At 36.9% G+C, this 22,314-nt stretch overlaps 1 protein-coding gene across 16 annotated transcripts in view; it reads left to right on the top strand.

The window, feature by feature from the left end:
- Mp (collagen XV/XVIII-type protein multiplexin) overlaps positions 1-22,314 on the top strand; it is a 215,302-nt gene that overhangs the window by 111,206 nt on the left and 81,782 nt on the right. For 3 of the 16 annotated variants that reach the window (XM_089071499.1, XM_011644692.3, XM_011644694.3), the window contains exon 2: positions 17,312-18,390. The exons of the other annotated variants lie outside the window; for them this stretch is intronic. In XM_089071499.1, the coding sequence (XP_088927625.1) occupies positions 18,196-18,390 (195 nt within the window). In that variant the 5' untranslated portion in view covers positions 17,312-18,195. The remainder of the gene's footprint in view (positions 1-17,311; positions 18,391-22,314) is intronic. 16 annotated transcript variants of the gene reach the window in all.

Here is a 22,314-nt window from a genome sequence, read left to right as displayed (position 1 = left end):
TCACGTACATTAAATAAATATGATGCGAATCGCTCTTATGCATAAATTTCAAAAGCTATATACTCTTTCATTAGAGAGAGTGTTGAAACTGGAACAGTTTTCTGTCTGTTTGTAGTTAACCGGCGAAAAAAACGCCGCGAATAAAATTGTACAGTTCAAAGGGAACGAACGCGAGTACGAGAAAAATAATATCTACACCAATTTTTTTCCATGTAGTTCGTGGTTTTTTAATGAACTTATTCAATTAATTGTAATATACAAGTTTAAGATCTTATATACCTGAGTCAAATAGAATAATACATTAAATCGTCGAAATTCACAATTTATCATCGGACAAAAGAATAGATTTAAGCTCGAAGGAAAAATGTTATTCTATTGGCATATTCTTCTTTTTGCCGAAGCTATTTCTTCGCGACAAATTTTTCGTTTCTAAACATAGGAGAGCGAAATATATCGCGTTTGGTTAAACGATTCTTGCCGTAATATCACGGTATATTACGAAATTATGTACATAATTAGAAACATGGTAGATATGCAATCTGCAGCGTCGCGCTGTCTCTCCCGGCCATTTCTCACATGTTTAAATTTCCTTCTACGTGACGGTATCGGGTGTAACAATAAAAGTGGTGATCGAAATATGCTCAAAATGTGCGTATCCAAATAACTTGCAATAAGATACATTCCGCATGCGTTGTGCATAACTATGGATGACCGGTTTCGAGATAAACCTCATGTTGCAGCGAAACCTGGTTCACTTGGAAATTTGATTAAGCAGACGCAGAATGAATGTTAATAGGGATATAACAAGCGTATACCTGCATCGCATTGTGTTCAAGGATGGCTATTCTAGAGGGGTAAACTGAACTCCCAACGGAATCAGGCCCCGGTAGGAATTTTAATTGTTACCATAAAACCGAATTACGTCAACAACATACGGCGAGTCACTTGGCGCGGATAGAAGCTAATTCGATATTAGAGTTTCGAATATCGTATACCAATAACATATGCAATGTTAAAATAATATGTATCGATCACGTATTGCGGGAAAAATTTTATCAAGCAGTGCGTTGTTACTTTAATATCTATAAAAAGCACAAGTTTCTTATAATCAAATATTATTAGCGTCACATTTATAACTTTACAATATAATTAGTGCGTCAAAAATAGTATAACATTATAAGCCACATTTATAATGCTATATTATTAGCAAAATTAGATGTAACTTTATTATAACATTTAATGCATGGCACATTTACCGCAAGCTAATTGCATCTCGATGATATTTCTGGCTCCTTAATTAATTAATCGGGAAATTAAAATGTACAAAACTTCTTGAATTTCTTGAAGTACGGAGTCTCGAGTGAATGTTGTTAATACAGATTTAGGAAAGTATAAGTGATAAATACAACGTTGGAATACGGATGATTTTATCGTCGTATGGCACACCTAATTTCACTCGAAATCAAGCTGCGCTAAAGATTCGATTAGCGCGTTGACACAACTCACTGCTCACTCAACTCAGCCGGACGACGTGTGAAGGGTTTAAAGCGAAGTGGACCAAAGTATTCGGGCGGTGAAGTTGACTAAAATGCAGTTAACGCAGATGTCCTGCGAAACTTGATAGAGTAAATACGACGATAGTGAGCCAGGCGCGGCGCGGAAATTCACTACGTCAATGTTATGTTTTCCACTTTAATTGCTCCATTGTACAGATATTTTCTGTGCACTCGCACATTCGATTTGTAACATTCCGAGCGGAAAAATTTTTGGTGGTTTATCTTTTCGAGTCGATTAAACGCTCTTCGCCAAACGAACAAATAACCGAAACAAAAACCGCGCATAATCCCGAGAAAAAGGTCATATTTTAGAGATATTATTCTCAGACATTTTCAAAGTACTTCGATGTACTTCAAATATTCGAGAAATTACGATAAAGATATTCACGATATGCGGATGAATTTGGAATTCAAAATTCACTTAGCTGCAGCTTTCGAGTAGAAAACGAAAGGGACACGAAAAGGAATTTAAGTAGTCCTTTTATGCTTTGGAAAGGGAATACAATACGACGACGAAACCTCGTTCCGTTTTGCGCGTACGTCGAGACACATAAATCGACATGCTATTATGACGTTACAACATACATAAGCAACGTTTTGCTGAATCGTATCTAATTTACACGTCGCTTGCCGTTTGTACAACGATACTCAGACGCGGCAGCCGTCTCGAGTACAGCGATAACAGAGAAGTTTTGCGATTCGCCCGGGAAAGTTTCAATAGGAATATTCAATGGACAAGAACAGCTACTCCGCTTCCATTTAACTCGCCGGCATGCGAGCTTGTTTCTCACGATTGCAATTTTGCGCTACATTAGCGACAAACAACGATTGCAAACGGTCCGTATCAGTTATTCAATCATCGTTAATGACTAAATACCACCACATACATCAAAACAAGTTCCGAACCAGCTGGGGTTCAATTGAGTTAATGATATACCGGCTGATTAAGTAAGTGACTGGATAACTACCGGTCTACTATAACATAATTCAGACGGAATTTGTTTACAGCGGGCAAAAATTAACGTCGAATCTCTGAAATACGCTCCTATCGAGTTGAACTGACTACTTTATGAAAACGAGTGAAAATGATTTCGCTCGTTTACCTCAATACCATACAACACACAAACTTCGATTTAGCTTGCTCTTCAAAAACAGCTCCGGTTGAACGTTATCGTACATCGAGTTTCACCTAGGAAATATTCATTCAGGAAGTTGGAGACGCTATTCTCCTTTGATCTATAATGCACAACGTAATGCGAAAGGCTTCTATCTTGATAAACTTTTGAATTATGACGAAACATTTTATCGTCGGCCTCGAGCACAGAGCTTTGCGGTTGAATTGACGATGAAATCACACCGCGCACCTTTTTACTTTGCGACTTATCTTTTTGCAATTATACATGCTATGTGCGTATTTATAGGCGTGTGCGCGCGTGTGTGGGAAACGTAGCAAAAAATAGTGTAGCGACAGAACGAACAAGTCGACCGAAAGGGATACGAATGGAGTGGCGCGTGTGCGAAGCTTAAAGCCGTCACGGGGAAATGCCAAACACGTCACAGTGCTGAAAGAATCAGCGAGATCGGAGGTACGAAAGGTACATAAAGCCTGTCCGTACGCTGTAAAGCGCGCACTCACGTATTATCGAATCTTTTATTTCGTTATTTCTTAGTCCCCCCCCCCCAACTCGTTTCACTTCCACCGCGCTGTTCCTGTTTTCTGGATTACCCTCGTGCATACCTAACCAATGTCCCTTTTCTCGAGCCTCGGGATCGAGTCGCGTTCGACGTGTCGAATGGTCACCTACCGATATCCGATATTCGATTATCGGCGACCGCGTTTCACTTCGCATTAACTGTAAATTACCGTTTCTTCTCTCCCTCTTTATTGATAAATGTCATCGATTTGATTATTATCTCCGGGATAATTGTCCCGCTTCGTTCAAGCAACCGTGCGACAAAAGCAAAGCATTACGTAAACGCGTCATCTGTCCATTATATGTGATCTACCTACGAACATTTATTGCGTATCGCACAATTTTTCATTAAAAAAATAATTATTTTGATCACGTTATTAAAATGGAAACATCTTAGTAACAAAACGCATCCACATTTTTACAAAACCCTTATTTTTTTATTCTTGTTATTATTAGTCCTACAGATCCTGACATTAGGAGAAACTGTTGTCATTGCCTGTTAAAATTAACTTTTTAGATCCGATAAAGAAGTGAGAAAAGAAAAATAACGTTAGTATTTGTGACTCATAGAATTTCCCCCGTATCATTTTTCATGTCATCGATTAAGGAGGGAAAAGTGTCCTCTTTTTAATTTAATAAAAAACCTATTAACGTAATCTAAAAATTTTTCTAGCAATTGCATAGTTTGGAAATTACATTTATCATTCGTTATATGCATTATATGTTCTAACGTGGCAGTAAGAATAATAAAAGTCACCTTTTGCATTAGTCCAGGAAACATTAATCTTATCTCTCCAGCGGAACGACATTGTCATACGTCGCACTCTTGACGTCTTCCGACTTGCTTCTAATGTACAACGGGGTGCCGAATTTATGAGCGACGTCGAGACGCAGCCTGCGGAAATTCTCCTACAGGGACGATTTCTCTTTAATGTCAACCCCCTTCCCCCCTAAATATTTTTCACCGCACCGTTCGCGCTTCTGTTTCATGACACCTTTCAATCATCGATCACCTTCCACTCTTCGGACTACAATGGGTTTTACGTAGTTTCATCGGATAGCTTTATCGATTCCCGCGGTATGCCGTGTACCAGAAACGACAACGATTTTTTACCATCATATGTGGCGATCGCGTCGGCTGTCGGTCCGGTTACTCTTTCGTTTCTCTGATTGACGTATTTCTTCTATTACACCTCGTGATCGTGCGAGTGCGATCAGTTGCGTACAAAAAACGCAATTTTCGTCGATGACGCTTTTCATTTATTTTTTTCAAACGTGTACATGCGCAAATTGTTCGCAGAGCAATATTGACCTACTTGTAAAAAAAGAATGAAAATTCGATACTAAAACGGATATATTTGCGGTACATCTAACTTAGAAATGTCAATTAATTAAATCGTATTAATTAAATCGAATGTCTAGCTTTGGTATCTAAATTAGAAATAAACTAAAGAAAAATGTTAAAACTGTTGGGCTATTGATTGAATACATTTTCTTGTCTCTCCATTGGATAGTAAAATTTGGATAGTGAAATTGTCAAGCTATCCGAATTTTCTCCTGAGAAAAATGGAAAGTCAATATCAGATGATAAAGTTTATATGCGAAACAATTCTTTCCCTTTTGCCTCCCGTCCCTCCGTATTTCATTTCTTTTATCATTTTCTCTTTCGAACCGCGATGTACTTTGCACCGTATGATTGAAAAAAATGTTCCCGTTTCGCTGAACAGAATCGTAAAATACCCACGCGGATATTGAAACCATTAATTGATCCTAGAGACAAAACGCTGCTGGCGCGGGACAAAAATATTGCCCGCTCCAGTGAACCCACGCCCAGCAAATACATTTTTTTTCTGTCTAGTTAAATAATCGGGATCGACCGAATTTCATTGTGAAACGAATATCGAAATCTCTAGTTATTTCACGTCTGAAAAGAATTCATGTAACACACATATAATACATGTGGTACACAACATGTAGTAACCGCCAATTATGCACAGAAAGATTTAAATGAAAAATTTGCAAACTCGATTTAATAAAAGAACGTATGTAGAAATTACAATTGGTCGGCACAATCTGCCTAAAAAATTTAGAGTAAGAATTCAAGAAGCAGAATTTTGAATTTATCCGCGTCTATAAAACTTGATTTGCGAGAACTTTCTTCATTTTAAATTAAACTATTTTTTAAATAAACTTTTAGCGATATTGTTATTACAGAGTTGTAAAAAATAGAAAAAAAGATTTTTTATATGAATTTTGCTAGTATAAGAAAGGCATTTAGAATTGCCATCTGTTGCAGCGTTTCGAAAAATAAATCCATCTGACGCGGCGTTGTGCGTGCGAGCAATTTTCAACGTCATGGTACCGCGGCATTCAATGTTGACGTCGACTTGCGTTGACATCGATATAGTAGCAACATATGTCACAACACGAGAGCATACGAAAATTTACCTTTGCTTTCAATGCGCTTTGTCTACGCGCTCGACCACTCGACACGTTACACGGCTCGCAGCTTTCGTTTAGCCGCGCCCTGCCGTCAGTTTAAAGGCGTCGCACAAAAGGCGAACTCGCTGAAAATAGCTTTCAATTTGTGCGGGGAATTAATCCATTTTCACGTGGCTTGCTTTTCCGCCGCGGATTTCGGATTCGTCCAAGTTACCTCAAATAGTCACGGACCGCTGCGATTTCCGTTGTCACATCCACAACATCCGCGTGCCGAAAATAAAATAATAAAATCTTGACTTCGCTTTGAAACTCACCCTTCGGTCGGAATCGATGTCGACAGCCGCGGTATTTGTATTCGGTTCGCAAATACCGTCGAGCGGAATCCCGCAGATGTGCGGGCCCTTCGTGACTAACTTTCCATCCTTTGTCCCGGCAAATGCACTTCGTAACTTCGGTTTATCTTGCCGTTCCTTCTTTTTAGCGGCGCTCTTTTACGGCCAATATTGCGGACCAAGTCTGCTCAGTCGCCTTATTTATTTTGCATCATCAATCCCCGATGGTGGCGAGGCCGCATCACAGCGGGATTTTTCACTCGCTTCCCCGCATTCTTGAGTGATGGCGGCGTTTTTAGAAAAACGGCAAAGCGAACGGTCGTTTATACGTCGCGAATTTAATTTCGATAGAAAGCGCGCTTAATCGACAGCCACAAAAATTCCTACTTGTGTAAGCGATTACGAGTCGTTGACGGAAACTCGATGATTGAAGACGGCTGGGAACCATCAGCGTGGAAATAGCGAGGCGCGACCGGAAAATCCGGAAATTCCCGCGTGTATAAGAAAATTATTCGATACTACCGCGGAATATCAGCCAAGTCCCTGTAAAAAGAGGAAGGGAAAATAAAAAAAGAGAGGAAAAAAGGACGGAAAAGAGCGAAAAAAAGTACACTGCACTCTATGCACTGCAGCGCGATACGTTAACGAGTAGTCTTCAGTAGACATTGCTCTCAATTGACAGCTGTCGACCCAGAAAATTCAACGCCCACGGGCAGGGGGCATACGGGATACACCCTTCCTACATCCGCCTTCATCCCTGGCCACCCTCACCGTCCCTCCCCCCCCCGCCCCTCCCTCCTCCATTCTACGTCCCACATCGCGCCCCATCGTTTTCTCTGCATTTTCCGCGTGCACGTTTGTCTCGTTGCGCGGCATGATAAAGTTTTTGACGTGCGCGGCGAGATTGCCGAAAACGCTCCGGGATGGCTTTTCAATTACACGTCGACGGCGCAACGTCGTAAAATCGAGTTATCGTATGGCGCTCTGACGAACGTTTCCGTCGCGCGTTCGGCGTTCCGGAATGCACCATTTCGGGCATGCCATGGCAGTCGCGATTTACGAAGTCAAAGTGGCCATTATGAGAATGTCGTTGTCACGTGAGGGTGTATCAGTCATAAGAGTGACTTGTCGATTTACTTCTCGAGCTATTTTCCGGATAGTCAACATGGGAGGAACATGAAAGTAGCGTGGCATTGTGAAATATTATGATTAAAATTTTCATGCACGCTCTAGATAAAACTACTACCATTAAAAGTAGATAAAAGCACTACTATTAAAGGCGATTAAAGATTATTTAATTATACATAGGAAATTTAATTTTTATGTGATTCGTTATGGAAAGCGACAACGAACATTGGATTTCTTTTTTAAATTCGAATAGTGAATGTACATTTTCGAAAAAAAAGTCGATAATTATAAAATTTCTAAATTAATTTTCAAAATATGTGAAAATACAATTTAAGAATTGTTTGTAATTAGTATGAGAAATTAAATATACAATGATAATGAGAGACGTCCTTGAAAAAAAAAAACAATAGTAATAAGTTACACGCAAATGTTAACTACATTTTGTTTAGAAAGTTCTAAAACAAGAATAGATGGTTTATATGAATAATTCATTCTAATGATCTCACTGGGTAATGAACTTTATCAGATTTAGTTATGCGAAATAATGATGAATAGTTAAACGTATTAAGTATATTCATTTTGTATAAAATATCATGCAATTTTAATTTCCGCAAAACGATATGATGAATCAAAAGTATTTCTTACATTTAAAATTAGATCAAGAAAGATATGATAATGAGGACTATAATTTTTCAAAAAAAAAAAATACGTTCTGAATTGCTACGATATTTAAAGATATTTTATAATCGATTAGAGAGCTGAGAGAGTTGTATATAAATGAATAATATTTTGGAATATTGTACTGAACTTGCCTTTTGTGAAAAGTATGAAATTAATGTATAAAAGGTTAAAATTATATTATTAATCCATTTCGTATTCATATCTACATTCTATACATGAACATCTCGTAACATTTACAATACTATCTCTGAAATTGAGAATCCAACCTGAGGTTACATTACGCGCGCTAATGCGTTGCTTGAAGCGTACCATTGCAGTGCATTGTACTTCTCGCCATTTCTGCGGTACGTCGTCTTATTTTTAAAAATGTATTTTACAAATTACGTACGTAATAGAGGAAAGGAACGGACGATATTATTTATCGTAAGTACGAATTTGTTTTCTCGCATCGCGCGCATTTAAAATTACATCAATTTCACGGTTCAGGTTTTACCAGTGAACCTTGTGAAATTTTATTATTACGAATAAAATATGTTGAATATATTAAAAAGACGATAGACGGAAGAGTTAGGGAGTTAGACGAACGTAGTTTCCGCCGAATGAGCGCAAATAGATCGAGCGGATTGCAATTCGCGACGAAATCAGCGGATTGCGATGTACATCAAATAACACGTGTGTCGCACAATGCAACGCTGCAGAAGGCTGCAGAACCGCACGACTGCTGCGCCCGTAGCCATTTCAAAGTTGCAGGTCGCTGAATCGCATACATGTCGAAAAGTACTTTACGTCGGAAACAGCAGGCTGTAACCGATGGCTTTCTCAAGTTGTAACCGACGGCGAGGTTTCGTTTCGGCAAAAATGAAACGTGACGCCGCTGAAGGCCCAATCGATCAATGCGCAGATATAAACAGTCAAACACACGTTAGGTCAACTTTCCCGCGTGTTGTACATTTACGTGTTGAATAGGCGGTCGCGTCGTTGATTTATAAAGATTTATTCTTCCTTATACCTCGATATCTCGAGGTATTACGTAAATGCTTATGGAATAGTAGAAAAAAGTCGTGCGATCGAGTTTTGGAATTAAATCAGATTTTACACAGATATAGTTATTAATATATTGTGAGTTTTTCCTACGGTTTTGTTGTACTTACATATTTTATATTAATATATATGAAAGTTTAATGTACAAAGCACGAATTATTCAAATTGCAATTAAATTCTTTTTAATTTACATACATTATATTATTTAGCAAATGTTTTTGTTAATACAGTATGTACACCGATGGATAACTAATTAAATATTGTTGGATAATTTTGCTTCTTTGCAAAGTGGAAATATAATTATATTATATTATACGACTGCAGAAATAAATTCAGTGATTATTTACCATTAATCGGCCGTTCACTGGTACGCACCGATTCTACTCTTTCGACGATTCGATATCTATATAAATTTCGCGCACACCGCACGTGATATGACGTATATCTAATCTCTCAATAAAAATAATTTAATTATTCAATAAAAAGTTGTACGTTAACACCAATCTAAAAAAAATTTATTTGCGAAAAAAGCAAACGAAGCTTGTTGGAAAGGTCTAGCACATTTTTTCATCGTGATCGACTCGAATTGACCGGTGGTTTCGAAAAAAAAAGCGGACTCAAAAATGCTTCCCCAATCTCGCGTGATGTTTTTTCGATGACACCAGCGCGACGGGACTCGTTCAAACTGTTCAATTTCCGCGGCAGCACGTCACGGCAATGGCTTTCCTCAGGGAAGAAAAAAAGGCAGAGACCGCGAGGTCGACCGCGAGGAGACCTATCTCGGTAAGAAGACAAGGATGACGGAGCACGAATTTTGATTTTCGCGAACACGATAGACGGAATATCGAGCGCATCGAAAACTATTATTGGACAGTGATTCCAATGATGGATTTTTGTGCCAAAGATAATTAATACGCATTGCCATGTATCGGTTATTCTTTGATAAAACTAGACATCCTAATACATTGTTGTAACTACAAGATCTGTAAAATTAATAACTTCAATTTCGTGTATGTCATCCATTTTCAAAATTTGAAATAATAGTTTGATACAAGCGAATGTCTATGATATAAATATGAATTAAGGCAGATCTATACTTAGAGTTATTGTTTCGTTTCTATGCATGAAATGATGTAATTTCATTTTATTCTTCAGATATGATATTTAATAATTGCAATGCAATTAGCTTCCAGAAAAATTATCAATGAATCAAGATATCTAATTTGCATTAATTAATTTTGACAGGAATAGATGACTGATCTAAAACATGAAAATTGTAAATTTCACATGTAAAATATTGATCTATGTCAACATATTAAATACATGCGTAATATAATCTGATAATTTTATTGAATTCAGACATATTAAAATATCATTAAATTAAAATTGTGCTATGTTTTATATATATAGTCGAACAATGAAATTTTTTCTTCATTACTATTGAGAATATTATTTGCTCATTAGTTGAAAATACTGTTGAAATTATGTTATATTATATAAATGCTAGTAATTATCTACATTGGTCAACCAATTTCCATTTACTTGAGATTATTAATTTGATTATCCGTAATAATAATGACTAGAAATGTTTGTGAACGCAGTTGGTAGATAATCCTATCGACTTTTAATGAATTACGGAACTATGTTTGTGATCAAGCTTACAAACCAAGCTTTTGATCTTTCGGTAATCCGCAACTTCTTCGTGTTCTTTTAATTAATTTTTTATCGAAGTTTCTCGTGCTCGCCTTTGATAGAGAAGCATATTGAAACGTCGTAATTACTTAAGTTTCAAGTTGGACCCAGATTGCTATTTAATTTCACCACCTAACTAACTAGACTTGTACTCTCAAAGTAACAGATGGCATGACTGCTCAATATTACTTCTTTGACTTGTTAGTTTACCAAAAAAGTTTATAATGTGTTTGCATTTAAATATTACAGATCACGTTTGTACAAAGGAGGAAATTACTTATATAATGCGCAATTACAATATTTGATATTATATTATTAGATACGTATTTTATACGTGTGATCACATCTTAGATTTTTTATTTTTAAAAATTATCGTGCGTTAAATTGATTATTAGAATTAAATGGGATTAAATAAAAGATAAATTAAGAACATTGAAATATTTTAGTTTGACCGTGACATATGCTTCGTGACATATGATTTCTCTTTTATATCTAATATATAAGTACTACTGTGATTTAATTATCCGATAGAAGATCTGACAGAATATACTCGAGATAAATCTTCAGATTTAATTGAAAAAGAATGGACTCTCACTAGGTTGGTTGGAAATTTTTACCCAGTGTGACGTGAAATCGGCAGAAATGGCTGGAGAAATGTTCAAAAAAGTTCCTCTCGCTTGTAGACCGCCAGAGACTGCGAACTTGCTGACGTCTTCTGGCGGACATTGTCCCTGCTCTAATTAAAACGGGCATTAACCGATATAATTATTCCATTTCGTTACTGACCAAGTGGTCAAATTTGATTTGCGTCCTTCACCTAAAATATTCTTAATATTAATAAACGATGGAGCTGTATCTCTGATTGATAAAGAAATCTGAATGTGTTCTGCATTATTGTAAAATTATTTACGATAATAGTAGTAGTGATAATATATTGCGATTAGTTTAGAATTGCTTTATCTGGTTATTCAAATCGTATATACACTAAACAAATCGTTTCCCATATTTGAGATTATCGGTTGCGAGCGCTTAATATTATGGCAAATTCGACGTCGATCGATAGCTCTTCAGCAGTATTATTTCATGTTCATCATTTATATCCATCCAAATCCAGAGTACTGTTTCAAAAACATTATCTTTCACTATTGACGATAAAAGCGGAGAATCGGTTATGTAACAGCACCGAATATGCCAAACGAATCTACTCGCTGATAATAAACGACGGTTAATCGAACGACATGTTCTCTAATAATGCCGCTCGCTCAGCCGTAAAAACAACTCCTGTAAAAGCTCTAATGGGTCTCGGTTGTGTTATGCAGTCGTCGGAAGAGCGTACAAATGGCAGATTTCTAAACCGAAAGAGTGAGCGAATATCCGGTTACGGCCGCCATATCACATGGGTGCACTTCCAAAGTAAGGATCGCACGATTGGCCAATTCGACAAGCACGAACAACGGGGGGAGGAAGGGGGAACGGTGGCGAACAGTGAGAAAGTTAAAACCCCCTTTATTGCACGAATGGGACCGCCGCGGCCCGATGGGTTAGCTCCCGAGACGGTCGAATTGGCGGAAGTGCTTTGATTTGCGTAAATGCGCGAGAATCCTCGTCGCGAATGCACATTTCGCGAATGCGCTCACTCCGTTTTCTCGGGCCCGGATAAACGGTACAACGGCACACCGGTGAAAATTACTCGCTTCCCTTTTGCACGACCGCGGGATAAATTTATTAAAAGCGTCGCCCGTCGCTACTGTCGGCGCCTCCACCGTCCCGCGCGTATCCCGTAAAAGTGCATTCTTTCGCGTCGTAATATAGTCGAAATAAAATCACACCATGGCGCCGTATTCCGCGCGAAATGTCTTGCGAAACGTCTGTACGTATAAGAGAACTGGAATAGAAGATATTACGACAAGACTAAATTTATCTCGTATATAAGACCGCTACAATTTTGTCTCCAGACATATTTTATTTTTTATTATGTGTAATTTGCATTGCCATCGCGTCAACTTATCCGCGTGAGCTTTATTTCATATATTTTAACCGATTTTCTGTACAGAGAAATGTCATAAAGAAAATATATCTATTCTCTACAGTTTCTTGTACAATATTTTGTTGTATATTAAATATATTTAATGTAATGCCCAATTTGTCTTTCCGTTATTGATCCATTAAAAAAAAAATAGATTTTATTTAAAGCATAAATATAAATTTATTCATACGTTTTTTACTGATAAGATCTAATTAATTTAAACAAGTGCGCAGAATAAGACGAGATTAACAAAGTAAGGAAGGAATATTATTCCCAACGGATATTAAAAGCTGGCTAAAGTTACAAACTAATGACGCGCGCGCGGCAAAAAACTAGCGAGCGCGCCGTAAAATAAAATGTACGCTTTTCAGCTACATTAGAAAATTATCCTAAATTATTACATTAAAAAATGAAGTAGCCTCCCACAGACAGCATTCATGTCCGTAAATGCCCATAAAAAAACTTAACATACGCGATGACACGCCACTCTCGGAAATTTTCAGCGACGAGAGCTGGAGAGGAGGGAGTGGATTACCGCATCCCCTCTTTTCTCTTCGCGAAAATGCGAAATACCGAATTGCGAGTGTAGTATCAGAGACGAAACTAAGTAAAACATATAGGTTTGCGCACTCGAGATTGGAGAAAGTAGTAGTATAGTCAGTTGCGTGCGAGGAGACTTTTCTTCCTCGTGCTCTTTTATACGGTACGACAATCTAGAAAATACTGATGCCTTCGTAGAAAAGAAGCTGGGCGAAACGCTTCCTTTTCGTGCTTGCAGATACAGGCAGGATAAACGGAAATAACCCTGTGTGAAGTACAAAAATAACCTCGCCATTCCCGCGCAGGCACAGAGAGAATTCCTGTTAAAATTTCCTTCCACTGTAATCCTTTATTTTTTGACGTTATTTCGTTCCGTTTTACACCGATAATCTCAGAATTGTGCAATACTGGCATCGTTTCTTTTTTAACTTTTTATACTCATTGTGTTAATATTATGATAATCAATGCTATTACAGTTCTGAGAAATCCAAACTATTAGTTATTTAACTTTGGTGGTAAGGGAGTTTAACTTTGACAAGAAAAGAGAGTTAGCTTTGATTTCTTAAAGTTACGTCTGTCTCTTCGCATACACACATACACACACACACACACACACACACACACACACACACACACACACACACACACACACACCACACACACACACACACACACACACACACACACCACACACACCACACACACCACACACACCACACACACACACACACACACGCGCGCGCGCGCGCGCGCGCACACACACACACACACACACACACACACACACATTGCTCATTTCGTTAAAAGTATATCTATTAATAATAATGACTGAAAATAAATGCTTTTCTTTACAATCTTCGTTTTATTTTAAATCTTAACTTCAAATATATAATTTCATTATATATTTTATTTTATTATATATTATAATATATTCGAAAATACGAATAATAATAGTGATATGAAATATTAATTCTAGAGAAATGTGGACTAATATACTTTTAAAAATACTTATGTCTTTGAAAAATATTTCAAGTATCGTAAACGAGACAGAAAATTGAATTCCGAGTTTCCCGGAAGGCAATGTTTCCTTTTCGAGTAGAAATGGCGCAATGAAGTGATAAGAGCTAGTCGTAAAAGAAGAAGAGAAACGTCAAACAAAATGGGTGTATCAAAACTATTTGTGGCGGAAAGTTGAAGGCCACGAAGAAAAGAGCACGGCAAAACTAAGTAATTTTTCTTAGCACTTGATACAGTGACTCTCCCTTTATACAATCCCTTCGAACTTTTCCAATAGGAAAAACTATCTAGCCGGAAATCTCACAATCTTGATAAGTCGTTCCTCTTTATTTCACTTCTTTCTAAACAACGAGTATTTTGGTCTCAACCCGTCAATATTATGTGGAAAACACCAAGAGAAATCCAAGGTGAAAACCAAGGAAAAATAACTTAAATTTATTCTTTCTTTTTCTATAGCTAAAATTAACGTAAATTTAATGTAAAGCCAATTTTGAAAAAAACATAAATAACAAATATTTTTACAAGAATATACATCGACGGATATTTAAAGTATTTTGTAAAAATGCGTCCGAAATCGTGAAATTGTACAATCAAAAGATCGTTTGAGTTCTTGAAATTTTTCTTGAGAAAAGGAGAAGAATGCGAATTCTCTCGCTGGGTAAATTGTAAAAGAATAAGAACAAAAAAATTTCTTGAATTACATTTGTGGAATGGGAAAAAACAACAGGAATGGAAACCGGCAAAGTCTACACTGTGAAGAGGACATTTCGTGTCTGTGCGGATCGCGTAGATTGTAAGCGTCATATTTTAAATGAAGCTCGCTCGTTTACATACTTCTTCTTCGAACTGATTAGATATTCCATCTTTCAAGTTTTGTTCCCGGAATTATTCTGCGATCTGTTCTCGTAAAAGAGAACATCGGATATTTTCTTGTAGTAATTTTTAAATATCCTGACGCATAGATTATATCGATTTTTATGAAAAGAATATTTCAATTTCATTTCAAATCCTCAAAAGCATACTAACAATGCATTCCTATCTGCATTCAATTATTTTTTACTATGTACAAAAAGCGCTTTAGAGTTGTTAAAAAAAAAAATTCAACGCAGAAACAAAAAATACAACGTAAAAATACAACGTTTGCTAATGATTTTACATTTATAAAAATAGTTGCAGAATTGCAAAATTGGTGAATATGCGCAATTGTTTTAAATTTCTAGCTCATTACGTATGGCATTAATGTGCTCGTCTCTTCTTCGTTATAATTATTCTTTCGCAGTGATACGTCAGCGCAATTCGACCTCGCTTGTTCATATCCCACCGTGGATGCGGTAGTTATCTTCAGTGAGAATAAAATTATATTCGACAAATCAACGGGATGCTTCCGCACTTTAAACGCCAGGCCATCTAATACGATATTATGATTAAACTTTTCCATACCAGCAAGAAAATGCGAAGAACCACGTTATTCAGACGGGCATATTAAATAATTCGCGGTTTTCTCTTGCCCGCGCAAAATTACGTACCAACGGTATTCCACGGTACTGCACTTTATTATGTTGCATTTCTCTCGAAAAGATTCTCTTATAGGAGAAGTAGTACCATTTCTTAAAATACTTCTACGATAACAGAAAATTTATTATTTTTCCGAGGAACGTATTATTAATTGCAATATTAAATTACGCAATGATTAAGCTATTTATTTAAAAAAAAAATAGCATAAAATGTTGTAATAAAATTTGTTGTTCATTATCACCTTCATTAATTTGATTATTAATAATTATGTCAAAGCCAGATAACTGAATCATTGTGATATTCATTTCAAAAAATTAATAAACATAAAATACATATAGAAATGAGCATAATTACATTTACTTCGTTAATTACTAATATATATCTCATGTGGAAAAAAAATAATTATTAATAATTATTTCTTCTCGATGACTATTATCGATTCCAATAATCGACTCGATTATTCTCTAATATCTTTTGTCGTTTTACAATTATACATTGTACAGTGCAATTTTATTCTTATCTTCATCTTTTATCATGTATATAAGTTTGGAAATTATAATTTCAGTTATGCTGTTATATTAAAATAAATTTTTTTCGAGCACCATTTAAATATTTACATAAAAGGAAAAAAGTGTCTACAAACACTACTCTAATAATTTCAAGATTGATAGGTTCAAATCGATAACTTCATTATTTTATCGTCGATCGAGTGTGTACACTCGCACTTGCATTCGCGTCTACCATTTGTCAGAATGGCGCGAACCAACAATGCAAACGACGAACTGCGTTCTGTGTAAAATGAAAATAGCATTACCAAGAAGGATAGAGTGGATGGAATGGAAATAACTTCGCCGCACTCGTGCCGCTGCAACTCGGTGAAATTGATTTTCGTATTTAAGATCTTGACATTCTACTCGACATTACAGGTGCTATGCTAATTTATGTGGATGTCAATTCGATCAACAGCGAAAATAAGATACCTCCTGAGTAATGAAATATCTTTTTCACTCGATACTCCCTTTCTCACTCTCTAAATACTTGATCTGCTTTTCTCCGAATAATTTTTCTATCATGTTTGGAAGAAAATCTCATCGAAAAAATATATGGAAAATATTTTTCCTACATTTTGTTAAATCAAGAAATATTACTACTAGGCAATAGAATTAAAAACTATTATTATATTTCCTTTATCCATCGTAGCGGTAAGAGAAAGTTTGAATAATCAGCGTTAATATTATCTTGCATATTTATCACAAATTTTACCTGATCCAGGATAATAGCGTTGATAACGACGAAAGTCAACATATTTAATATGCAACGTCGCCGAGCGATCGTTGTAACAGAGAAGCGTAGAATCATTATTCCTACGATGTAAACCGTGGTAAGTTCTCTCGACATTTTAAGGCCTTCAAAGTTCGTCTTCCAAGCGCGAAAGGAATATAGGAATTGATAGGTAGAGTAAAAAACGGAGAATACGTAAAACTGAGAAAGAGAAAAGAGAATAGAAATGAGAGAGAGAGAGAGAGAGAGAGAGAGAGCACGCGGAGTGGATTGAAAGAAAATCTAAGAAACTAGAGAAATAAGAAGTTGCATCTTCGATCCCGCACCGTTCCTCCGCTTTGCATCCTCATTATATGTATCCTGCAGAGAAATGTCGTTACCGGTATATATACCTCGAGGGCTGAAATGTCTCCCGGAGAACTTTATTGTTGATTATTCAGACGAATTTATCGCGAGTCGTTGTTGTTGAGCTGGTGCAAGCGCTCGTTGGCGCCCGTGCTCGTTGAACTTGTTGATCCATGCGCGTGCATCCATCGGGCGGACTGAAAGAATCGTCGCTGAAGAGGCTCGCCCGAGGGTCCTCGAGACGACGAGGACGCTTTCTTAAAATCTTTCGAGGCGTTGAAAGCGCCGGGAAAACCGGCGCCCTAACGTGCCAACTCGAAAACGTGAGATTTCCACAAGACGCCTAGGTGAAAGCTCCCACGCTGGAACTGTAAGTCGCCCTGGGACGGCGATTTCGAGAATCTCGTGCGATCATCGACAAGTCTCGTCTATTCGAATCGTTCGTACGCGCGACGGGGAAGTGATGCATCCGGAAGACATCGTGGCCGAGTGTCGCACCTAGCACCTCCCTCCCTCCTCCAATTAAAATCGCTTCGAAGAGGCGAGCGCGCCCACGGCTTCAAGAATGACACATGGGAATTCGCCCGACACGCCGTCGCCATCGCCGTCGTCGTCGTCGATATTTGAATGCGAGGAAGTGATAAAGTTATAATGATCGCGGAGGATCGCGCCGCGCGACGAGAGAAAAATTATATATTTACCCCCTTGAGTCCCCGCGTCCCTCTTGCCTCACAAAGGAGAAAAAGCTATTCATATACATAGAGATATACATATACATAGATACATATACGCATGTTTTCGATCCATCTCACGTCGGATGGATAGCGTTGTCTGTTGAGTGTAAATTTCTATATCGGAACATTCGGAACGCGAGTGATCGCGACGAACGCTAATCCGTGAGAAAGATGGCGATGGTAATATCGCCCCGCAGCAAAATCGTGACACTGTCCCTGCTGATCGGCATCATCACCCTGGTGGCTCTCATTATAACTGGCGTAATCGGTATCTGGAGCGGGAAGAGCGAGAAGACAAACGGCACGCAAACGAAGATGGTCAGCAGCAAGCTCCAACAGATCACCGGATATGCCGCGATGCAACACGTGAGTAAAGCTAAATTGAACGAATTCTCGACAAGCACAAACGCATGATGTCTTTAAAAGCGACAATTTGACTTTGTCCTTTTATACAAGTATCGGTCAATTGCTGTGAAATCGATTGCTCTTGAAAATGTAATGTATTCGAACAATCTTTTAAGATTTCTTATAAAAAAAATTAATGTTCTATACTTGGTAGAAACATAGTGGCAAATTTTAATATTAAAATATTCCTTGGAGAAATATTAAAATCTGACAATTTATCTGACAATTTTTATACAATGAATATGAATTGGTGGTTAATAAGTAGATAATTAAAATATAAGATTTCAGAGCTGACTAGATTACTATTATATAAAATAAATTAAACGTCTTAATTACTTTAAATTAGACCATATTTCGAATTCTTCATTTAGAAAAAAATGAAACAAAAAAGAAATGTAAAAAAATTAAGTATACTACTTATATGTTAATTTTTTAATGAAAATGGACAACAAACAGTACATTGAGTAAATGTCTTGTAATTTATATTCATAGTATAAAAATATCATTAGATATTTTTACATTTATTTCTTTAAATAATAACTTTAAAAATTCGCTTTTTAATTTTTTATATAAAAATTCTTGGTCTTTTTTATATAAAATTGTTGATATATAATTCTGTTTTCGAAAGAATGCAGTCAATCTTTCTGCAAAAATAGCTTTGGCGCAAGAATCTTAGTACTTGATGTATTGAGTATACAAAATCCCACTTCTTATCAATAAATGAACTTTTTCTTATAAACTGTCTAGAAGTATATATATTTTAAAATAATGAGGACATTAAATAAAAAAAAATTTATTTACGAACTAATAAATATTTAATGTGAATTAAACTGAATATCTGAAATATTGGAATAATATAATCTTGTTCCGTGGTTAATACTAAGACTATCGAAATCTCAATTTAAGACACAATTAACATTTAATGCTAAAATTTCGGGAATTGCGAAAAAAGATATGCGTTTAATTACATTCCAGTAGTACAAAAGTTGCTTTAGTTTCTCCCTAAGGAATACCGACTTGCTCGCTTCACCAACTGCGCCTATTACGGAGTGCTCTGCATAAAAGCCATCCAAGGTTTTCACAGAAAGGTCGGCTTTAAGTTCTCTCGAAGGCAGACAAGTATGCAGCTAATTTGTATATTTTTCGAGATACCGCGCGCTGTTGAAAATTTATCGTAACGGATGAAATAATACCGGACGCTTCCTTCCCGTTGAATTCCTCATTCCCGGTTTCCCCCCTCCTCCCCTATCCCATTCTCCATCCATAATTAAGTTAACATGCTCACGTCCCGCTTGATTGGATGCACCTATCCGAAGATGCAATTTTCGACATTGCACGCGTATTATCGTCCAACATACTCGTCCTCGCCCTCGTGCGCACACGATCGCGGAATGCTCTATGTCCTTATCATGCGTGAGATGCTTCGCGTTCATCTTCTCATGCATATTAATATTGTTCGATGTGAACCGCGAGTTGAGGTTCCTAAATCACTGGGTCCCGCGCCTGAGAAGCGCAACGTCGTAAATAAACGAAATTAATGTTACCATTATCGGCTGCGCCGTGTCGGGAATAAATTATCCCCGGCTGCATCGCGGAGTAACGAGGAACATGCTGCGATTCGTCACTGTTTATTGAAAAAAAAAAAAAGAAAAAAAGAAAGAAATTGGTACGCGATCGCGGAAACAGGAATCGTAGCGCGAATATTCCGTACGCATTAGGAGCGACGGTTGTTTAATCCGTTTATCGACGGAATAACGCGTTGTGACAGAAAACTTTTAAGTAGGTCTTATAATTTACATATTCAAGCTGGCGGTTCCGTCATGAATAAAATTATACATTGATTTGCACAAATACACAGATACGTATTTGCATCCCTGAATCTGTTTCGCGCTACCTCGCGTTGATTTTCACGGTTTGCATGCATATGTATTAATATTACACCGTGTAAACTTCGGCAGTATTACAGTTATGTCACACCGGAAAAGTCTTAGCGTATACATTTATTGCTTGCATTAATCAATCGAAATGTAAAACTGTTTTACTGCCAACATTCGCGATTGAAATATTTTATTTATGAGAGAAAACGTTGAAATTTGAGAAACGCAAATGAAACTTGGTCCGTAACTGCAGTTATCTCATGAAATCATCGTTGATATACGAATTAAAAAGTCATATCAATCATTGGCGATTGCTAATTAAAAATTCCTACCTGTTCATGGCTACTTCTCGCAATTATCAAAGTTCCGGTTTACGAATCAGCGAGTTATTCGGCATCGCACGGCGGCAATTAAAATTGAGAAATTGGCATATCGTTAATCAACGATAATCGTATGCGTTGCAGATTTTATAATGAGCGAATCAGTTATTTTATAATAAAGAAACAAAACGAAGGAAGAAGCAATATTTACAATTCAAATTCATTACTTTAAATGTACATAATAATTTAAAATGTAAAAAGAAATTGTCGTTTTAAAAATATTTTGTTGTTAGCTTAATTGTTATTAAATTGTTATTAAAAGTCTTAATTAAATATCTTAAATAAAAAATTTACAGCGCCATTTATACGTTAATAAAAGTGTAACCGTGGAAGTTATAAAAAAGACGAATGTGTATCGTGTTTCGTTGCAATGCGTTTTATGTATAAATAATTTCCTCGAATGTAAAAAGATATTTGCATCGCTCTGAGAAAACGCTTTTTTAATCCCGTTTTTATTCGTCAGATCTCAGAATAACAAACATAAAAATACGATAAAATTTATTTCTGCTCTGGACTGACACTGATGTATTTTGTCCACTTTTCACCCTTGTCTCCCGATCAAATTTCCTGTGGTGTACTCTAGTTTCAGCTATAGTCTTTCTCAATCAATGTAGATCCACGAAACGTTGGATATTTATTTTTGGAAATAGGCAGGACGCGAAAAGCGCTAGATATGAATATAATGTGTCCACGTTACACGACTGTCAGTGAAAAAAATGGATCTCAAATGTAATTTCAATGTAAGAAAAGTGACGAAAGATAAAAGAAGATGTATCTCTGGTTGGTATGTTTCTAACGACAGTACAAGACAAAAGTACAACTACGAGCTGAAGTGCTTAGAGGATACAAGCAAACACGAATCGAGGATTTCAGTGAGATTGACGGCAAACATGTGTGCGACCGCACGGTGACTGGCTATTCTCACAGGAAGTCCACTTGCGCTCGGACATGCAAGTGGCTCGAGAAATTGGCCTTGCAAGTTCGTTCATTGGACCGCAACAGATAATCCGCTTTAGAACCGCTTTAGAAGATGATACGCAATCTTTATATAGAACGACGATCTCGAAATACCGTTTTCTTACTGCAGCAACAAATTTCAAATAATAACAGAATTTTCTTAACTTTAATTCTTCGTTATAGTTTGAAGTCCATGTTTGCAGAGAAGTAATTAATTATAAGTAATTTGAAAGATCCTCAACACTTTACCCCAGAGGATCAAGTAACTCGTGATTCTTTTTTCCTAAGTTCAAACATAATCCGGGACTCTCTTAGTTAATGTCGAAAGTTGAAAAGCTATGAGCACTGAGCAGTTTTTATAACAAGCAGTTTTTTTACCTTATGTCAAGTTTTTATCTTGAATAACAAACACGACGTAATAAATATTATGATAAGTACCAATCTAATTTCATATTAATGTAATTTGAATTTAACCAAAACGTTTGGAGAACAAATCGTTTTTGAGGTAGAAATGGTCACGGAAATCTTAGATATCAGTCATGGCTCCGAGAAGGAATAGGTAATCCAAATCTCTTTAGGAATCCCATGCAGTCGGGGCAGACGATATATTCACATTCTTGCAAACATTACGGAAGTCTCTCATACCAAGGAACAACTAAATCTCGCGGTAC

This window comes from Pogonomyrmex barbatus, unplaced genomic scaffold, assembly GCF_055798465.1.
Source record: "Pogonomyrmex barbatus isolate J1 unplaced genomic scaffold, ASM5579846v1 scaffold12, whole genome shotgun sequence".
Lineage (NCBI taxonomy): Eukaryota > Metazoa > Arthropoda > Insecta > Hymenoptera > Formicidae > Pogonomyrmex > Pogonomyrmex barbatus.
The sequence above is the reverse complement of the archived record's forward strand: the minus strand, read 5'-3'. Positions and strand labels throughout refer to the sequence as shown.